This window comes from Nuphar pumila, chromosome 13 (genome assembly GCF_984573655.1).
Source record: "Nuphar pumila chromosome 13, dmNupPumi1.hap1.1, whole genome shotgun sequence".
In the NCBI taxonomy this organism is placed as follows: domain Eukaryota; kingdom Viridiplantae; phylum Streptophyta; class Magnoliopsida; order Nymphaeales; family Nymphaeaceae; genus Nuphar; species Nuphar pumila.
Window position 1 is genome coordinate 93,243,422 of NC_143261.1, and position 21,487 is coordinate 93,264,908.

The 21,487-nt window shown below is 37.1% G+C and overlaps 1 protein-coding gene across 2 annotated transcripts; it reads right to left on the reverse strand.

Annotated features, from left to right (window-relative positions):
- Positions 1 to 10,427: 10,427 nt before the first annotated feature.
- Positions 10,428 to 20,861, reverse strand: LOC149819226 (protein TOPLESS-RELATED PROTEIN 2-like). Of its 2 annotated transcripts, none has more exons than XM_089985970.1 (26): positions 20,595 to 20,861; positions 18,772 to 19,208; positions 18,438 to 18,617; positions 18,186 to 18,299; positions 17,951 to 18,109; positions 17,672 to 17,849; positions 17,461 to 17,584; positions 17,230 to 17,339; positions 16,920 to 17,058; positions 16,671 to 16,780; positions 16,495 to 16,564; positions 16,341 to 16,414; positions 16,167 to 16,262; positions 15,783 to 15,878; positions 15,501 to 15,628; positions 15,013 to 15,247; positions 14,748 to 14,915; positions 14,563 to 14,670; positions 14,331 to 14,480; positions 13,585 to 13,695; positions 13,328 to 13,510; positions 13,115 to 13,243; positions 12,431 to 12,526; positions 12,148 to 12,333; positions 11,332 to 11,501; positions 10,428 to 11,175 (listed from the first exon to the last, which is right to left on the reverse strand). In XM_089985970.1, the coding sequence occupies exons 2-26, from the start codon at positions 18,849 to 18,851 to the stop codon at positions 10,968 to 10,970; spliced, it is 3,402 nt and encodes a 1,133-aa protein (XP_089842096.1). In that variant the 5' UTR covers positions 18,852 to 19,208; positions 20,595 to 20,861; the 3' UTR covers positions 10,428 to 10,967. The 2 variants fall into 2 exon arrangements, with proteins under 2 accessions (XP_089842096.1, XP_089842095.1); XM_089985969.1 differs by having other exon boundaries at positions 10,428 to 11,178.
- Positions 20,862 to 21,487: the final 626 nt, after the last annotated feature.

The window sequence follows — 21,487 nt, forward strand, 5'->3', positions numbered from 1 at the left end:
TGCTCAATAGTAATATCTGAAATATAAAGTTCTTACATGCTTCATTAACATTTTTTACTTGCATGTACTCTTATTGTACAATTTGTTCACCTGTACCTCAACTTCCATGTCTTTTGTGTAACATGATACTCAAGAAAGATTAGTCATTGGTGCTCAGATTCAACCCCGCCAGGTGTATGGTTTTTTCGGCTTTGGTATGCAACTTTAGAAATCCTTGCTAGTTAGCATCAATACCACCAGCACACAAGCTTGTGTGGTTGGAAACTGGTGGTTTATCGGTGATCTTTAAGCGAAAGTACCAAGTTTATTGTATCACTACCAAGCACATGGAGACCTCAACATACTTATAGTTCACACCAAGTGCTTTTCTTGGACATTTACAAGTTTCCAACCTCTTTTTCCACCCAAAATTTGTAAAGTACAGTGGTGGTGGCTTGCAAGGGTACTTGGTAATTCAAAAGAGCATGAGGTGCATTTGTCAGTGGTACTTTGTGTATATGGAGGAAAAGAAGTCCTTTTGGTAGTAACTAATTCTGGGCACCTCCAATGTGTTATTTCATGAATCCTTAGTGGTAATGTAGGAGTCTGAACTTGTTAACATCTGGTAGTGAATTGGTCATTAACAACATGAGTACAAAGACATTGTCAACTCCCACTAAAACATGATGATTACAATCCACCTGTAATCAACACAGCAATGTTAATTCTTAAGAATTTTTTTAGTTAGGGGTTCTCTCTAAGCTGACTGTGTTTACTTAGACATTCTTCCTGCACTTCATGTGAGAGCAATTCCTCCTACTGCTGGATCTAATATGGTATGTCAGGCTGTTGGCTTTCATTCTTCTCTTCATTTTGTGATGTATTGGACTAGACTAGTCTGAGAGATGCTGAACATGCTCTTCATTTGGTGATGTATTGGATTAGATTAGACCGAGAGATGCTGAACATGATTTTTAACACTAGGAATCCGATTCTCAGAAGGCAAGGATGGTACTGTTGTTGATTGCGTGCTCTTTAATGTTAATGCCTTTCCATTTGCATCCTTTTCAGGGAAAAGTGACTTCCGTTGGATTTAAGTGTAACCGACGTCCAACGTTGGAGAGAGGATAGGTCCTAGGGAGCATGGCTGCACCGGCTGGCTCGAGTACTTTGCTAAGTATTTGGGCCGATTACTGGATCTGTCCTTGTAAACTATGAATTCTTCAATAGCCAAACGTCAAGGGCTGATGTTTCTACCTGTGAACTTGGTTGAATCTCTGGGCAGGGTTATTGCATATATACTTCCAAGTTCTCTTTTAAATACAAAAATTGGAATATATACTACCTTCAAAATTTCCCATAAATATCTTCATTGCAATTAAATTTCGGTCAATAACTCCACTGACTTAAATTTCAACAAAGAGCATCAAGCCATGCTTCAAAACTTTAAAGGAAAACAACTAAGATCTTGTATTAATTCTTCAAAATTTTATGTTATATGACTGTATTTTTTTCTTTTTTCTCTGTTAGCCAGGGGACTCATGCCCTCATGAGGGCTCCAATTATTTGGTATGGGCTACTCATGAATTACATCACCAAGCTGAAGGGATGTCATGAGTTTGAAACTGAGTTGCGTGCTGGAGATTTAGTAAAACAGCTGCAAAATATGAGATGACATCGTAGACTAACCCATTTTTTCTGATAGATGGCACCAGCAAGTTGCATTGTCAAAACTTGTTTGGTAGGAGCTGTTAGTGCATGTCACCATGTGTTGGGTCGTTGCAAGTTCAAAACCCATTGGTATGTTGGTATTACTGGTGGGGTATGCCTAATCCCAGCTTGCCTATCAAAAAAAAAAGTTGCATTGTCAAAGTTTCTTCTTTGGCCTTTGAGCAGCTTCCAGCTAATGGATCTGGCTCGACCCGACCGCTATCTGAATCCTAACACTTTTTTCTCAGATTATTTGTATTGGATTCAGGCATAGAAACAGATCCTGTCAGATATGCAATTCAGACCGAGATTAGTATTTTACATCAGAGTTAGTTCCAGATCCAGATCAAATGCAACATGCTTTTTGCTTTCCAAGTCCTTATTTTCAATCACTTTGCTAGATCTCGTATTATAACTCAAAAACCAGAAATGGATCAGATTCCACCTCTTCTAGTCTAGAGAAGGAGCCTTATTCATTGTTCTAATATTTGGATCTATATTGTTTTCAACTATGATCCAACCCAAACACGAACCATTCTGACCAGTACTTGGATCAAAGGAAATTCACATACCAAGAGCAATATGGAAAATTTGGCATTTAATACAAATTGGCTTTTCTAATACAGCAAAATCCAGGAAATACATGCCATGATCTGCATTCTCCATGATCATAAAAGTACAAGCCATCATTGAATGGAGGGAGGGAACCCACCAAGGCCCATTTTGAACTCTGATTACATTTAGGAATGTCAATGGTTCAGCTTTGGGTTGGATATCCAACCATATATCTGAATCCATTTGGTCCTATTTGTAGCATAAGTTATATCCGATTAATAGCCAGATCTGGGTCCAGCATAAAGGGTTACATCCAAATATGAATCTGGATCCAATGGCTATCCAAGTCTCCATGCAGGTAAATCCTATATCTGATTAGCTGTTTGAGCTACTTGTATCCGGATTTGATTTTAATTTTTTTTATCTGAATCTGAATCTGAATCCAACTCCAGATCAGACTAGTGTGGATTCCACAGTGCCTTCATCGAAAACCAAATCCAACCCGTTCTCATCTCTAATTACATCGGATCCTACGTTAGAAACCCTGCATGTTAGAGATGGATGACTGCGAGTGGCTCCCCGTGGTTGGCTTCATGGGGGCATCTCCTATGAGGTCATTACTGATGCAAGAGGCCACGTCGAGTATTTATTGGAAGATTGAGTGAGCAGCAAGAGTCAAAACTTTTAAAGGGGTGCACATGGCGAAAATATCAATTGCAATATCATTGCACAAATATTTGTGCATTAAGAACCTGATCACCCTCCATCTTGGGGACAGGGCCTGTCAGTTGTGGGGCCCATGGAGGGCAATCAGGTGCTTAATGCACAAATATTTGTGCAATCATATTGCACCCGATTCAAATGTAGGTTTGTGCAATCAGTTGCGGGCCCAAGGCCTGCCTTCCTTTTATTGCTTTACATGCGATGTTGGAGGTTGGATGGTGCATTTTTTTTTCTTTTAAATCATGGAAGTTCTTGTACAAAATATTCGTGGGATATCCAGCAGGCACATGCATCTTTTAGTACATCTAGAGACTTCTTTCTTTTGGGCACCATTTAAACAATATTGTAGGGCACAGTCCCACTGAAAGTGATTGGACGGGCATCAATTATTACTCACCTTAGGTGGATGGTTGGTGGGCCCTTTCCTAATAATCACCTTCTATTTACAAGATGGCCACTCAACACATACCATGAAGGGGCTTTGATAGCCACTCTGGGCAAGTGCCATATATATATATATATATATATATATATATATATATATAGGGTGCTTTAGAACTGCCTACTGCCACCTAACAGAAGCTCCTTATAGATATGATCTACACTTTGGAAAACAAGTTTTGGATCATGGCATACATGTAGATTTTTTAAGATCTTCAAAATCGATGGGTTACAATGTACCAAAATTTTATGACTTAAAAAATCATATTTTTATATTCTAAAAACATGATTCCTAACAAATAATCTATGTTGAATATGCCTATAAGGTCTGATTGAGAAGATCAAACATAGAATTATGATTTTCAGTCGTTGGGATTAGGTACACCGGGAGCATGATAGCATTACTAATATATATAAGAAAATGATAACCTATAAAATGGGGACGGTGTTAAATGAAACATGCTATTGAATTTGAGGTGTTCTTTTTTTTCTAAATTCCAACCCCATAGTTGCATTCAGCACGATTGATTTACTAAAAATCAACACTTGATAATCTTTAAGGCTTTTTTTTTATAGAGAAAGCTAGGGTTCGACAGACCCCTACTAGTTATGCAACCATACCATTTTAGGGTTCAAACTTGCAACGTCCCAACACAAGGTGACATGCACTAACTGCTGCTGCCAGACAAGCCGCAATGGTCATCTTAAGCAGTTATGCAACCATACCATTTTGGGGTTCGAACTCGCAACATCCCAACACAAGGTGACCAGCACTAACTGCTCCTCCCAGACGAGCGAAACCCCTAATGGTGATCTTAAGATGGTCATCATCTTAAGGCTTTTGATAAAACGTCCATCTTCTTTTTTGTAGATTTTAAAGCTTTAAAATTGGCAAATGTCAAAGAGAATTTTGGTCAACCGTAGCAACGTGGTGTTATCATTGCAAAATTTTACTTTTGCAAGTCAAACTAACTTTTGAAAAAGTTTTGAAAATAACTTATTTTCGTTTTGAAAAAAATTCAAAAAAGGTACTCGTCTGTCGGTACGAGGTTCAACCATTCCTGACACCATAACCAGGGGTAATCGAACCACTGATCAATCATGTACTTTGCTTTACTCAACTGTCTAAATCATTATTTTATTCTTAAATACACGAAGAATCAGGCATGTGCTATGAATCTTGAAAATTTTTGACTGAAAACATGATGTATGCTTAGAATATTTTGGAAATACTTGGAAAAGGGGATACTTTGAAAATCATGAGCCACATTTGGAAAATAGTTCTGAAGAAAGGAAAATCGTGAATTGGACTAAAAAAAGATTGAAAATTTCTTGAAAAATAAAGGGTTTTGAGAAAATCGATTTTGAGGAAAAGGATTTAAAGTAACTTTGAGAAAATCAATTTTTTTCTGAAATTGAATTGAAAAATATCAAAAGGGATGGGCGTGTGGCCCTTGTGAAACTCTTTTTAATGCAATTTAACCTAGATGATGCATGAATGTAGTTTATGAAAATATTTTCTGAAGAATTTAGAGAAATCATTTGTAAAAGGATTTTTGTACCTTATAGAATTTAGATGAAATAAATTCTCTATATATCCCTGACTATGGCCACAAATACATATTTAATATATCTTATTTGATTTTAAAAAGAAAAATATTTGAAAAAACTTTAAAAATATACAATGATTTCTGAATATAGCGTATGAGTGTAGGTCATTTGTAACTCAAAAGAAGATGATAAATCTGGGTATCGTTCCTATTCTAACTATGACCACAAATACGAACTCCACCAAGTTTATTAACTCCTTAAAAGTGAGTGCACGTGTCATTCATGTTAATCATTGTGATTTTGAAATATGTGCATAAATGACAAGCATAGAAGTTACATATTATAAATCAAACTATATGTAAATACATCATAAGTTAAGCAGAAAAGAAAATTCTCTTATTCCAATATTTCAATTTACATCAATAATTGAACTGAAAAAGAGAAAATAAAAATAAAAAAATGTAATCTTGAGTGTCCCTGCAAAATTAGCAAACTTGTTAGTGGACAAATGTCAGTTTTTCAGGATTTATCCAACAATATCTAGATTTGAGGGATTTATCCGGATAAAAGTTTTTTTCCATGCTTCCATAAAATAAAATCATTAAATAACATAATAGATTATGCATAACTGAATAAATAATAAAAATAAATAACTTTAAAATTCAAAATTTAGAAGAAAATAGCCAAAATACTCTTGAAATTGACATTTATTATAAAATAGGATTAAAAACAGGATTTTTTCAGAAAAGATTTTTGTAATACGCTTAATCTAGGGACTAAATGGATTCAAAACGATGCCAAATCGGGTGGAGAGAACCCTAATATGATTATGAAGATTATAAAACCTTAAAATCATAAAATTAATAGATGAAAATAATGAAATATGCAAAAATAATAAAATTTACCTGTGTTTCGGTTAAATCAGAACTCCACAAGCATCCTGTTTTTATGAAATAACTAAATAACATATCAAATAAATTCTAAAAATCATAAAAATTGACATGGACACTTCTAATAACCCTAAAAATAAGATGGCAATCAAAAAATAAATGTTTGGAATTATTTTGATATAAATATTAAATAAAAATATAAAAAATATGCTATTTTACCTATAGTTCCCTACCTATCACAGTGTCAGACCAGAATCGGACATCAAACAATAATATAAATTTATGAAATTTAACAGAGAGAAACTAGACAAATTAATGAAAATAACCCTTTTTACAGATTGAAAAAAATATCTTCGGTTAGGGAGATACAATTCCGACAATACGTACATGATTCTGGCCTATGCATAACGATGCCATAATGACAGATCCAGTTTTGAGTTTAAATAAAGGTAACAAAACAGAATAAAAAATTATGAAAATTTTACAGAAGATAGTAGACATGAAAATGAAAATACTCATTTTTATTGATCATCAATACAATCTTCGGTTAGAGAGGAATCATTCTGACAAGTTGGCTTTGACTCTAGGTGATGATTGACAGTTGCAAAAATATATACCCCAGTTTTTAACTAAATTAAAATAACAATCTACCATAAAAAATTATGAAAATCACATAGAGTAAACTAGAGATTCAAACAAAAATAACCTTTTTTACGAATCAGAGAGATCATCTCCGGTTAGGGAGATATCACTCCGAAAAGATGACCTAGGGTTTAAACATGCTTACCGATTCCAGAGAAACAAGTTCTGGTTTTGGTTTAAAGAAAAATATAAATCCATCATAGAAATTCATGAAATTTTTATAGGATAAACTAGACATGCTGATGAGCATGCTGCTTTTTACAGATCTAAAAAGCAATCTTTGATGAGGGAGATATGCCTTTGACAAGATGACCTTGGGTTTACACAACATTTTCCTGGTTCAAAAAATAGGCTTCGGTTTGGATTTTTGAAAACAGGGTTACATACCTCAAAAAAACTGATTTTTTTATGAAAAACCGTGGACATATACATGATTCTACCATAAAACTTTAGATTTAAATAACGAATATAAACAGGTGAAACAACATCATTATCAAATAACCATAATTGCATATCTCAGAAATAAAACCCTAATCATGATGTATTCTGATTTATGCATGTAAAAATCATAAAAATATGAGATCTAGGGTTATTGATCATGCTTGAACATGTAGATGATGAAAATAACATAAACACAATATGGAAAAATTTAAAAAATTAATGGAGCATGGATCAAATTTGATTTAGCCATTAAAAGAGGGATTCAACCTATAGAAAGATCGAATCTCGATCTTTTTTGGGCATTTAACAAAATAAATACGATCTAAATGTTTTTTATGGATCAAAAATGTGTAAAACACCATAGATGATCAATGGATCATCTTCTTAAATCATGTTCACATTTTATTGAATGAAAAAAGGAAAAATGCAACAAAAAGGGGCGGCAAGGAGGTATTCAATGAAAAATTATTGAAAAAAAAACAAAAAAGAAGAAGAAAAAGAAGGGATGCTCACCTTGGGCTGCAATGGAGGAGGCTGCTGGACTTGAAGAGAAGAAGAGCTAGAGGAGGAGAATGGAGAAAAAAAGACGTGGGGGTCAAAATCCTAGAGTGTACTATTTATAGAGTTTCAAGTTGGCTAATTAGAGAGTTTCGATTTTGGCAGAATTATAAAAAAAATCGAACTCTAAAGGGGGGGATTCTTCTTAATTGATTTTGACTTTTCAAAACTTTGATTTAATCAAAACACTAACTAATTAAGCCTAATTAACCTCTGAAAAATCTCAAATGTGGTACTACCTAATGTGGGCCCACATTTGGGTTTTTTAAAAACCCCAACTAAAGGTTAAAAACACGGTTAAAACTTTAAAATAAAATGAGGTTTTAAAATCAATTAGACTTTGACTTTTCAAATTTCTAACTTAAGTAAAACATTTATTGAACCTAATAGACTCAAATACCTTCAAATGTGGTGTCACCTATTGTGGGCCCCATTTGATTTTTCAAAAATAATTTTAAAAAGGGAGAAAATAAAGGGGTTAAAAATAAGATTTTCTAAAAACCTTAAAAAGACACCTATATTTATGAAATTTTTGTATTTTTGAAATAAGTAAGACATGAAATAAAATAAAGATGGATAAAGATTTTGGCACCTCTGCAGGGTAGGCCCCACTTGAAGAAATTGAGAAAATTGAAAATTGGTTTAAAAAGCGAGTTCAAAATGAATCTAGATCATTTTTCTAAGGAAAATACTTTGAAATAATGGAATATAAAGCCCTGGGGAGTTGGCCAAATGGTAAATATCAATTTAAAACTCATGTTTTTGAATTTGATTTTGAAATAAAGATTTTAAAATCGAATCTGGATTTGATATTTTGAAAATGAGAGTTTTGGATTTCGAGAATGACATGCAATGACATGAAATGCAATAAAATGATAATAAATGTCATAAAATGATACGAAATGAAATAAAATTGTATGAAATGATACAAAATGTGATGCAAAATATGAACCCTGAGTGAGGGATTTGAAGTCTGGGACCCCTGGCAGAGACAAGGAGTTAAAAATTCCTGTCCGAAGGCAAAAAATGATGACTGAATATCAGATCCGATATTGAATCTGATCCAAATGTGAATTGGGTCTCGAATATAACTAAAGTTTTAGGAAAAGGAATTGATCCGAGCCCAAATTAGCAGTTATACTAGTTTGAAAAATGATAAAATGATGTTTAAGACAAAATGATCGGAGAAATAATTTTGCCCCTGTAGGGCATAGAGTAACACTGAAAAATAAGATTTTAACTGATTAAAACTGAATTGAACTGGTTTATAAAGTTTTTAAACTCAAAGGAACTAAAAAGTCACTGACTCGACTAAACTCCTAGACTGAATGATTGAGAAATGACACAATTCTCAAAGAAATTGTAAGAAATGTACATCGAAGTGGAGAAGACCACAAAAATGCACTAGGTTTGGGCTGAAATGAAGGTCAGTAATACTGAGATGAACTAAATTTGAAGCTCAAACACTGGCTAGACTGAATAGACTTAGCTCAATTTTAGTTGAAATGAGCTGAAATGGGCTAAAATAGACTTTGACACTATGAAAAGTGGATTTGAACTGAAATCGAGTCACTTGAACACCTGGTGAGCTCAAGTTAGACTTTGAAAAAATAGGATTGACTGGAATTGATAGACTCAAAAATAATTGCCTTGGATTTGAGCTAGAAATGAGCTCATTTCTCAGGAAATGAACTGATTTTAGTTGAAATGGTCAGAAATGGATAGGATTCGCTCATCGTGAGTTAGGAAAGCTAAAAATGTTAGACATTTTGACTGTTCTGAACTTAAGATGAGGTTGGTTGACTCTGACTGACAGAGATCTAGAGTTACTTGGGTAAAATAGTAATTTTTTTGAATAAAAAAAGATAAAATAATACTTAAATTAAGATAAACTTAGGGTTAGACACCTTCAGGGTTGGCATTATTAATAGAAATTCCATTACCATATTGAAAATAACGTGTTAATAACCTTCTTTTTAAAAATCAATGGAGTTAGTTGCTAGAATCTTGAAGTCTTTGACCGTGGGTATTGTTTTCCGACCAACAAAGAACCTATTGCCAAAAGAAATGTGTTTTTCTAGAGTTTCCTTTAACATGATATGTCAATCAAGAACCATCCCATCGAGTTCGTCTCTCTTTCGCTGTGCCGCTCACTCACAAATTGCATCTTGGACTGTTTTTCTATTGATCTTTACAACTTTCAACTGCCAACATACCTTTTAGGAAGCAGATCAGGTCATGCTGAAAATGAGCGTTTTTGTTCATGCTCGTGGCCGTCTGTTTGCATTTTGGTTGAATGCCACGTGGTTTTGTTGACTTTTGAGCTTTTTAAAATGCAAATCGGATGGCCACGATGTCAGCATGAGCAAAAACGCTCATTTTCAGCATGACCTGATCTGCTTCCTACCGAAACTTTTGTTTTTGCAATCCTACGGTATCTTTTGTTATTTTCGGCAGTAAGGAGCTCTGGCAGGCCGTATCACCACATTTGTGACTTTTCTTTACTTCCTCACTGAAAAGTTGACCACTGACATTGTCCAAACTGTCTGTGGGGTCTGGAATGACCAAAAGGCCCATTCAAAGACAAAGTTGTCCCCGGCTTCAAACAGGCGAGGAGGATAGCCTGTGAACTTCAAAAGATATTCTGGAGAGTCAAAAGTGCGTCCAGTTGTTCGTGGTGGAGGGTTGTTGCTACTGCATCATTCATGGATTGGGGGGGCACACCTGCCGAAGTCCCAACCTCCAACCACACATGGCCATTGTAGAGGCACGTATCAGTCGGCTCCACCACCATTTTGAAGCTCGATGCCGACTTTGAGTAAGAGAGAGAGAGATGAATACAAAACAAGGATAATCTTCCCAATGATAAATACAATCATAAAAGAGAAAAAGAGAAAAAGAGGTCCCAATCGTGTAACTAAAACCCAACAATATGTTAAAAAAACAATTATTTGGCAATTGAAACTTATCAAACTGGGTCGGAAGCTCTCAACCGCCACCATAACACGATACAACTTTAGATTGTTTAACACAAGACAAAAGCTCTATGCGACCTACAGGGATATATTGCATTTTTTGATGTACATTAGAAACATGGTAGGAGGGAGTCTGGATCGGGTGCAATCACATGGCACAAAATTTGTGCATTAAGCACCTGATTGCCCTCTATCAGGCCTTGGCCCCACAACTGACAGGCCCTGTCCCCAAGATGGAGGGTGATCAGGTGATTAATGCACAAATATTTGTGCAATCATATTGCACCTGATCTTTTCACGGTAGGAGGAACCAAACCTATTTACCGTTTACTTGGAAACTTTACAATTGGAGGTGATTGACAGGGCATAGAAAAGGCCTAAGCAAATTTGCACCAGAGTAGATTCTTCAATTAAAGTAGGTGGTGGTTGTTTTTTGCCACCTCCAATCTTTTGATGCATATGCTGATTGATTTTTTGTTGTAGCCAAAATACGAGTAGTTTATCATCTGGAAGGAGATTCTGATGCTGGATTGGTCAGCGATGGATTTAGGGGAAGGGGAAGAGCACCATTGTCCTGAGGAATTGGGGCCCCCCATTTTGGTTCAGCATCCGAGGGTTCGATTACGTGAACTGATCCATCACTCATGCCAAGAGCAATCTGGTTAGGCTCAGATGGGTGATATGCGATCACCATAGGATAGACACTGCTACTGCTGCAAAAGATTAAACCGCACATCAAACACTAAGAGAAATTAATCAGGGACATGGTGGTGCATGAGAGAGAGAGAGAGAGAGAGAGAGAGAGAGAGAGAGCAAACTACCAACAGAGTAGCTAATGAAAATAAAAGCAAAAGGGCGTCACTTACCTAGAAACTGGAGGAATATAGGCCGATGGTGCTATCCGACACCTGAGCCTTAGATTCTCCGCATCAAAGACTCCAACTGCACCATCACAAAATCCAGCGTAGACTAGTAAACCGTCACATGAGTAGATGGCACTCGAAATGGGTGCTGAGAGCGAATCTCTTGGGGTCCACTGTACAGCAAAGGAACCACCAGTAAGATTCCCTAACCGGCAAATATACAAATTAAAAAGATGAGAAGTGTTATTCTTACAATACACAAGAACAATGGCATGAAGAACACGTGATGTTCACAATAGTTTATGGTTGGTACAAAAGGAACACTTTCAAACAATAAACCCAACTCGAAGTTGGCAAAAAATCAATGTAGGCCAGAATTAAGTTCACAAAATAAAAAATCCAAGACTCATGATTAAACGTTGAAACTCAAAAATGGACCAAAAAAATGGTTTTCACTAATTTTAGAAACAGACATATACGTGGAACTTTGGCCTTTCACTAAATGGTATTCAATAAAAAAAAAATTGAATTAAAGGAAAGAATATTAAAATCTAGGAATCTGACCTGCACTTCACAACAATCAAGTTACCAAAAAGAATCCAATTCATATGCCTATTTCCTATTAGATAGGTTTCTCATTGTTTGAATGTGTAGCAGCATGCATACCACACACACACACACACCAAATAAGATGATAGCAGGCTCTAATTATGTTACCGCATTTCAGGACATCAGGTCAATTCACAAAAATCTTATTAAACAAGGCAGCACATTAGTATTGACCAACAATGCATGCATCAGTTGCATGAGTGAACTTACAGATCGTAAACACTCCAGCTTTCCATCATATATGACAATCTGGGTTTCATGAACAGCTAATAAGTGAATCTGATCATTGTGGAATTGAACTCTTGTCTCGCCAGACAATGGCGATGACCGACCAGGAGGAGCCTGTATAAACCTTGATTTCTTTTTATCCCATGAATCAATGCTCCACACACACAGCTGCATCATAAACACGGACAGATTGAAAGGTTAAAATTTGCCTGTACCATAAATACAGGAGTTGCCTCCTGCACATTCAACTGGATAGTTCAATTACCTGTGCATCTGCGCCAGAGGAAATCAAGACATTCATGGACTGTGAAAATGCAAGACCAGTTATCCTTTTTTGATGGCCCTTGAGCTTGGTTTTGACCTGAATATAAGCCATTATTCAATTTATACATTAAATGCCAGGAAGAAGTATGTGTTTGGTATCAATGGGCAATGTGATAAGATGAGGATGTCTCAGCAAGTAGGCCATGGGTCTTGGGATCATTCTTCGAAATATATAACTGAAGAAGACTAATAATTTCAACATAGAATAGATGAATAATGGCCAGTAATTTGGCATATTAAACTGTTCCATGTATAATGAAAGGGACACAAAATCAGGACATACTTCTGGCGTTCTGTCAAACTGTGACATGCTAAAAAAATATGCCAAATGAGTTGATCATTCATAATTGTCAAAATAAATTATGTTGATTTCAACTGTAATTACACCTTCAAAAAACTTATTGATGCCTATCAAAATTGTCAAGAGAAAACAAAAGAACCCCTAATTGCTATTCCAAACAATCTTCATATTGGAAATCCAAGAAACTATCATATACTTGGGGAGGTGTTCGATTCACCAAAGATAAAACTGTTCTGTTTTCATGACTAGTTTACAAGAATTAGCGACTATTTGTACTACAAGAACAACAATTATCCACCCTAGACAGTGAATATATGAAAATACCTCATCTATCCTGACATTGTATATCAGGATTGTTGAATCCTCCATTCCTATGGCAATAATATTATTATCCTGAGGGTGAAATGCTAGAAAAGTGGCAGCTGGAGGTGGTGGCATGAAAGTTGTCATAACCTAAATCACAAGTGACAAGAGTTTGGTAAGACAATTGAAGTTATTATTTAGAGGCAAAACAGCAGGAGACTAGAAATAGTAGACCTTGAATGTCATCATGTTGAACAAAGAAACCTTCCCACCAGACGCAGACATGATGTAAGAATCATTCTTAGACAATGTTATACATGCAGCAGACTCTTCAGATGAATTAGCATCACTTATGTCGTTAGTCATGGGAATTCCACTTGCAGGTTGCCACATCTGAGGTGCAATAGCAGCAGTAGACTGCAGACAACATATGTTAGCAACCATAAAATGTAGAGCAACAATCTTCAGAAAAAAATATTAACAAATTTTACCTTCCCAGAAGGGTTTCGATCACATTTCTGCCATTTCCACAGCTTATGGACGGCATTGGAGGCAAGGGCTAAGATGGCTATACCAGAGTTTGTGTATATCAGCCTCACTATCTGCAAAAGTACATTGCATAACCCATATTAGTTGGACTATTTAACCTTACAAAGGAATACTATATCCGAGAATATAGAATTTTCACAATTGGGGTGGAAAGGAAAAAGGAAAATCAGCAGAACTAGTTCAACTTAGCCATATTCTAAGTTGTCAGATGAGAAAAAAAAAAGAAAAGGGAGGAAAAATCAGGAATCCAAAAAGTTGATTTTTTTGGGATTACTACCCTTCCTGATTGGCCAACATTTCTTTAATTTGCAATTTATTTAAATTTAAAAAATTTGCAATTTATTCAGGATCCAGAAAAGAATCGAACCCAAATCAAGTCTGAGTTCCCCAAAAATCAAAACAAGTGCACATGAAGAAAATGCCACCAAAAGATTTTTGAGTTGATAAAATTAGGGGGAGAGTCTTCAATTCTTTTTTAGGTTTATTTCTGCCTTTTGAATTAGTTCAATGGTGTTGCTCCAAAACTATGGCCACACACACATGGGCATGGACATGCACAGCCACCATATACCAGTATCTGAAGTCTGAACCCAATGTGCAACACAACACAAAAGCATGAACGGTTCAACAACAGGTGAAGTGAGGCATGAAATAATCCTAGGCTTGGTTGAATCTGGATGATTCCTACCTTGCCTGTAGCCAAGGGGTCAGGCAACCGTAGAGCCTTAAGTTGTGCTGACTCTACAATATCAGCTAGTTTCCAACTTTTGATCTTGTCCAATCCATCTTCTGAAATCCTTGGTTTCACATCAGGTGTTCTATTGTTTTCCATTGCATTCTGCATTTTATATACGTCTAAAAAATCAGATCAAAATAGACAACCATCTTAAACCAAATAGGTATCTAGCAAAATGACATACCAAATTGCTCATAGATACTGCAGTTGGAATTCTATAGGGACGCTCAAGAACAGAAAAAAGAGGCGAATTGACATTTGTCACAGCAGGCAGTGCATTAACAATTTGAGGCTGCATAAAAAAAAGCCAGCATTACATATGCAAAAAAACTGCAAATAAATGGACAAGAAATAAGATCTATGTCTGACCTTAGTGATCACTGATTCGGAGGCACTCATAGACCCTTCAAATGCCCTGTTTTCAAGCATCCGAATAAGTCTCTTCCCATCACTATTTGCCATGATTTTTATGCCATTATCAGCAGTTGTAACTGCAAGCAAGGAGCCTTCTTTATTGAATCTCAATCGAGGACTAGCCTGCAAAATAAAGTGCAACAAAAAAAGTTGCAATCATCCTAGAATTTTCCAGCAGATCAATTTTGAAACTACTGTAATAAGAATTGGTAGAGCAGACCGTCAATCCTCCATCAGCATCTGTTGTTGTCAAAATATTACTACTATCCATATCCCAGAACTTGATTTGAAATTCATCACCAGCTGCTAAGAAACAATTTTGTGCCGTGTCGAACTGAACAACACCTAAAGAACGCTTTTTAAATCCAGAGTATATCCTTTTAATTGCTCCTTCACTTTCGTTCCACTCTACTAAGTGTGAATCACCTTCCTTGCTAGTCCCACAAGAAAAGAGCCTGGCAAAAGATCAACAAGAAACTATTGTCAATAAGAATATTAACATCTATCTTCTTGCACAGACTATCATATTGACAAGCAACAACAGTAATTCAATAAATTAGGACAAGTAGCAGGAACCTAAAAAGAAAAATCAAATGTGAAGATAGATGTCAATCACAGAGGAAACACAGCAGAGAAAGAGGTCCATGTAAGAGTTGCATCTAATGCAGACAAAGAAATGAATACCAGTTCAAGTATGAACAAGTTCACCTTGTTCCATCTGAACTATATGCCATAGTCGTGCACCAGTGACCAGGAGCATCATAATCAACTCTAGATCCCATGCTATCATATAGCCATGCTTTGATTTTTCCATCAATAGCAGTAGAGAAAATGAACTGAACATGAGCAAAACAATGAAGAGCAGTCACAGAATTGATACAAACTTAAGGGGATTTCCCTGTATCAATTTTTTTCAGATTCAGCTTCCAATATGCATTCCAAGATAAAAGTTTAACTTGGATAGACATGCATCTAAATAGTGAATTGTACCTGGATTGCTTCCTTGTAATGCGGGCAAACAGAATAGACTGGGGCTTCGTGGCCTTCAAAAATATAAAGCCTACGACCTCCAGAAGCATCCCAAACCTGCCGACATGACAAGATTTACAATGTCAGAAACCAACAGATGTGCAACCAGAATAAAAGAAACAAAACATACAAGCAAGAAAAGACACTATGCCCACCACATACATGGAGCAATATGAGCAACATCAGTTAACTATGCACATCTAGAAGCTTGAACTCAAAGCTATAAGATATCTAAATGTATAAAGCATGCTAGCACGCATATGAATAGATGATTAGATGCATGAATGAAAGAAACACAAGCACATGGAAACATAAAACTCAAGCCTTAGGCCCTCAAAAGCTTACCTTTATTGTTTTATCATCACCACAAGTGATTATGCAAAGCTGTTTGTTGGGTAGAGCAAAAGCAATATCATTGACTCCACCAGCGTGGGCATCAATCTGAAGACATAGTAGGCACTGAGAATACATATATATCATAGTTTACAAGGAAACAAAAATGATATGGTCCAGGCAGACCTCTAAGTGCTGTCTCAGGTCGCCCTTTGGTTTGTACCTATATGTCTGAACAATATGCTTTGAGAATGCCACACCTATGAGAGGAGTACAGCAAAACAGCACATAAGATGCAATTCAAAAACGATAAAGTTGTGAAGAGAAGTCCAAGCCATACCGAGTATAGAACCATCTGGTCCCCAGACACAACGGTTTACAGATATAGTGGCATCCTTCATCAGTGATATCTGAAAAATAAGCTTAACTTAGAACAAGCAATTGGTTTGTTGCTTCTCTACTAATTCTCAAGAACATGAAGGGAAAATATGAACCATACAGCTGAAAGGACAGTACCTGCAGGGTCAAAGAATAAGCCGAGACATCCCACACCCTGAAAGTTTTATGTGCTATTCTTTCTTTTGAGCCTACTTCCCATATTGCAATATCACCAACATTTGTTCCAACTGATATAAAATGCAATGTGGTACTAATCTTCAGTATATCATAGTAATGACCTTATATAATCCACATGATGTTTTACAAAGATGACATGACAAACCATTACTAATCCATAAACAGTAAAGAAATCCTGAAAGCAGTCACCTAAAAGAATGGTGTGCTGATGTGGGTGAAAATCCATGCTCATGACATTCGATCCTTGGTTAAGCGTCCCCGTGACAGTCTTTGGAAGGTCATTGTGTGAATAAATGTTTGGAGGATGCGCAGAGCTGGAGAATGAGACCTAAAGTGGAACTTAAAGTTGGTATGATGTCTATGAGATGAGAAACTAGATAAAGCAAATGTATCAGACACAAGGTGACACAGATGAGTGGTATCATAGACCATTTATCAAAACTCTAATAACCAGTCATTGTTCATTATATTATAGTGAATACTTGTCACTCTTTCACACCTCATCTGATTGGCCAGTCCTCTTCTGCTTCATCAAATGTTCTGAATCAGCCGATTGATAATCCACACCAGTTGTGCCAATAGGAGTTTTAGGGTGTTTCAGATATGCAGCTGATGATAGGACATATTTACATAAGTAACAAAGAATCCATTGCAAAAAAAAAAAAGACACATCTGAACTTGTGAACAAAAGCAAACAAGTGAAGATAGAGATGAATAAGAAGTCGCTTGCCTGCATTTGGGGGCTGAACGAGACCTGGTGGTCCAGAAGCTACTGCAGCATGTAGCAAGGAGGGAGTAGGATTTGTCATCCACCCAATTGCACCAGGACAAGGGGAAACAACAGGTTGAAATGGCTGGAAGGGAAAGTATAACACAGGTTAGGAGGCTAACAATAGAAATTTTACACAACCTTAAGGAGGCATAGAAAAAAGGGAAGTTACATTATGTACACTCATAGCAGGAAGTGCCCCAGCTTTGGGGATTGATCCAACAAGAGGGCTGTTTGTAGGGGGTGGGGGTCGTGTGCCATTGGTAGGTGAGCATGAGTGATCAACAAAGAGTGTCTTTATATCTGGATTAGGGTGTGCGTTTTTGCAAAGCTGATGCTGCCAATTAAGACTGAAAACACAAATCAGAGTTAGTAGCTCATGGAATTCCAATAACTTAAGCAGATCACTTAACATGCTGAAAAAATTAAATTGCCGGAAAATCTGTGAGACCTTTGGTTAATCAACGTCCGAAGACGAGATGCTTTGAATGATGGAAACACAAGCTTGTCCCGCAATAGTGGGTTTGCTTCTATCAGTTTTTTAAGCTCTAAAAGCATGATACTTCGTGCTGACTTTGTATCTCGATATTTAGAAAGTTGCTCATTTTTCCTGAAGAAAGCTGATGTAAGAAAACTTAAAACAGAATATGGAGTAACATAAACAATCAACTCAATCTAGCAAGTACCTTAAGTTATCAAGAGTAAGAAGTAGAGTCATTTCCTTGAAAAGCTCTTCATTGAACGAGGCAAATACTTTAAGATCTTTCACAAGGATCTCAACTGCTCTCGCCAAGTCTTGCCTGGAATATACCAACAATACAACAAAAAAATTCACAGCTTAATAGCCCTCATTGATAAGAGAATTTTCTCAAAAAGGGTATTTTTCTCTTCCAAAGAAAGAACCATATACAAAGTACACATATATTAATTAAATACACCTGTCAAGAGCTTCAAGGTACTTTTGCTTCCTGATCTCAAAAAATATCTTCATAGAGTAACGATTATCTTCAACCTTTGTAAATCCACATAAATAACGTTCCACCTCTTCCCATTCCCCTGCTTGAACTTGATCCTCAAAGTGTTTCATATTGAAAAAGAACCCAGATTCTTGTTCAAGCCTAGAAACAATCCGCAGTTCCAAATGTTACTAACCACACTTAAATATAAATAACAAAAATCTACAGCAAAAGTAACTCAACAGTCACAATGGGACTAATAAGATGCAATGGAGTAAGAAGATACTAAGGAATAAACAAATTTTGGACTACTTACTTATGTACTGTTTCCTTGAATTTCTCCTCATCCAAGAACTGTAGAATAAGGAAAACAAGTTCCCTGCTCAAGGATGTCATGCTTCCCTGAATTCTTAATCACTCCAGCACAAAGATTGAGCAACGAGGAAGATCAAGTCAAAGCTAGACAACCAAGTAGCCCAAATAACTAAAATATCCCCATCCCGGACAAGTTTCTTGTAGATCAAGCTTCACTTCTTGACCAGGTTTCAGTCTGCACCTCTTTGCAGCCTTATCCTTGAGCTGATGACTTGCAGAACACAAACCAAATTTCTTCCATACACTTAACTTTCGTTAAGCAACTAAAACCTTCTTAGACCCCACGGCTGGCTCCTGTTTCCTACTTTATAGTCGCCCTAGGAAATGAAGCAGGCTGTAGCAACAGATCCCTTTTTCACTTCCACTAAAACCTTATTCCTAAGCAAATCAAGAAGGGGCAATTACTATGGAAACAAGAAAAGGAGGAAGCGATAATGAAATAAACCCATTCCGATGAATTAAAAACCTTAATCAAATGGAAGACAACAAGAAAAATTATTAGAAGTTACACATAGTTAGGAAAATAGTAAAAGAAAGTAGTATTAACAACAAAGGCTCTTTGTGGTATAACATGCTATGAAACAGGAAAGGTAAAAATAAGAGGAACTAGTTAGGAGAAAAGCAAAAGCCCGATTTTCTTCCGATTCCACATTTCAATGCTGAGTACTCCCAAAAGAGCCATAGGTGGACACACAGACAGGACATGGCAACTTCAGCTCTTTCACGGCTAAAATGCCTTATAGAATAACAGAAATAAGGGGGTTACACCAATAAGAGTCCCAAAACTCCTCTTCCAGACAAAGAAATAAAGGTCTGAAACAAAAAGGAGAAAAAGGAGAAAACCTTATTTCGATTCTTTCTTACTAAAAATAAGGTACTGAGCCATCGGAAGAAGCTCAATTAGTAGCAAAGGCGTAGAAAGAACGGTGTTTTATCTCTATAGCCTCTCAACCTCTAATTTTCAACTCAACCCTCCTTGGCTCCTTAGAAGGTTCCGCCATGATAAAAGAACAACTCTCAACCTCTAATTTTCAACTCAACCCTCCTTGGCTCCTTGGAAGGTTCCGCCATGATAAAAGAACAAAGCAATTTCTTACCACAATCACCCTCCATTTCTTAGCATTCTGTTCAAAAGACCTAGATTCTACTTTCTTTCGGTAAAACCTCCAGAGATCTGACGCGGAGAAAAAGGAGGAAAACGAACTCAGAATTTCACGAGAGAAGAGAGAGAGGAAGAGAGAGCCCCCTCCTTCCGTTCATCTACGAGCCCGCATCCCTAGCTCCGCCAGATAGGTCAAAGATCTGATGAAGAAAAACAAACCAAAATCCCTAAAGGTGAAACAAAGAACCGTCCTTCCGCTACTTCCCTCCAGCCTCAACCCCTCGAACCCGCGAAATTTCCGGCTCCGCCAACGATGCACCGGTAAACGCCTCCATCGCCGGGAATCCGACGTCCTTCCCTGCGAAAATTCAGTGAAATCCCCCGTTTTTTCGACGATCGCCTCTCAATTTCTTCTCGCTCCCCTGATCGAAAGAAGATCGCGAATATAGCAAAAATAAAAACAAATTTTATACATGTAAACAAACAGTATCGTACAGAGAAAAAGTAAGAAAGTAAAAGAGCGAGTCCTTTATTCTTTTCAAGAGGCACGTTTCCCTAGGAGAGAGAGAGTTTGATTCAGCATAAAGCTGCCGTTCCAATAAACGAGAAAACCGCAACAAATTCAAACGATAGGCAACCGAACGAGAGAGAGAGAGGCTTACTCGAAAAGAGAGAGACAATATCTCTGCGTGCGCCCCCGCCTGTCAGAAAGCGAGAAAGAGAAAGAGGGAGAGAGATGACAGAAAAGGCGATGTAGAGTCCTCTGCAAGCTTTCTTCCACCTCTCTCTCTCTCTCTGATATTTTTTTCTTCAAAAAAAGTACGAAGAATAAAGCTCGCTTCTTCCTCCTCCGCCTCCACCTCTCTCTCTCTCTCTCCACAACTTCTGTTTTCCTCTCACTCCTCTCCGCCCTTTTCTACACTCCCCCGTGGAGACTGCCTGCCTGCCTTTTATAGGCAAGCCACACACACACACCGATTAGGTCGTCTCCCCGTCTTGGAAATGCAAAAGAACACAACCCTTCTGAAATTCCCTCTTTACCCCAAACTTCTTCAAAGATTTACCACACCATTCTACTCCGCAATGACCAAACCACCCCCACCAGGAGCCACCCAACCCTGGGTCGTCAACGATGTCGGATATCCGATCGGAATACTATTTCCGGAAAGGACCTTTCAATAAGAATGGAATAGGTATCCAGATCTGGTCTGGATTCATTTACTTGGAGTCATATCAGTCTTTTGTATCAGATTTATTTTTAATTCCAGATCCAATCCAATCCAATTGTAGTCTTGTACTTTTTTATACGTTTTGGGCCCATGGGTGATGGGTCCATTCCGTCATTCCCTCTCCCATCGGGGTCATTTTCGTCAGATTATAGTTGCCAAGGGAAACAAGGTTCACCCATGGCGGGTGTGGGCCGTCCCGTCATTTCCTCGCCCTATTTTTCAACTTAAAGCGCCACGTTCTTTTTCCTCGTACACAATTGCCCCTTGTTTTTTCCTTATTTTCCTGCGTTTTAAATCATTTCCTCAATTTGTTTAAAAACCCTACC

Excerpts from the sequence above, each read along its gene's own strand:
- LOC149819226 (XM_089985969.1), bottom strand. The coding sequence starts at position 18,851 with ATGACATCCTTGAGCAGGGAACTTGTTTTCCTTATTCTACAGTTCTTG. Across the intron at positions 18,110-18,185 it reads CTTACTCTTGATAACTTAAG|GAAAAATGAGCAACTTTCTA; the intron begins GTACTTGCTAGA and ends AGCTTTCTTCAG. Across the intron at positions 17,340-17,460 it reads CGTTCAGCCCCCAAATGCAG|CTGCATATCTGAAACACCCT; the intron begins GCAAGCGACTTC and ends TCCTATCATCAG.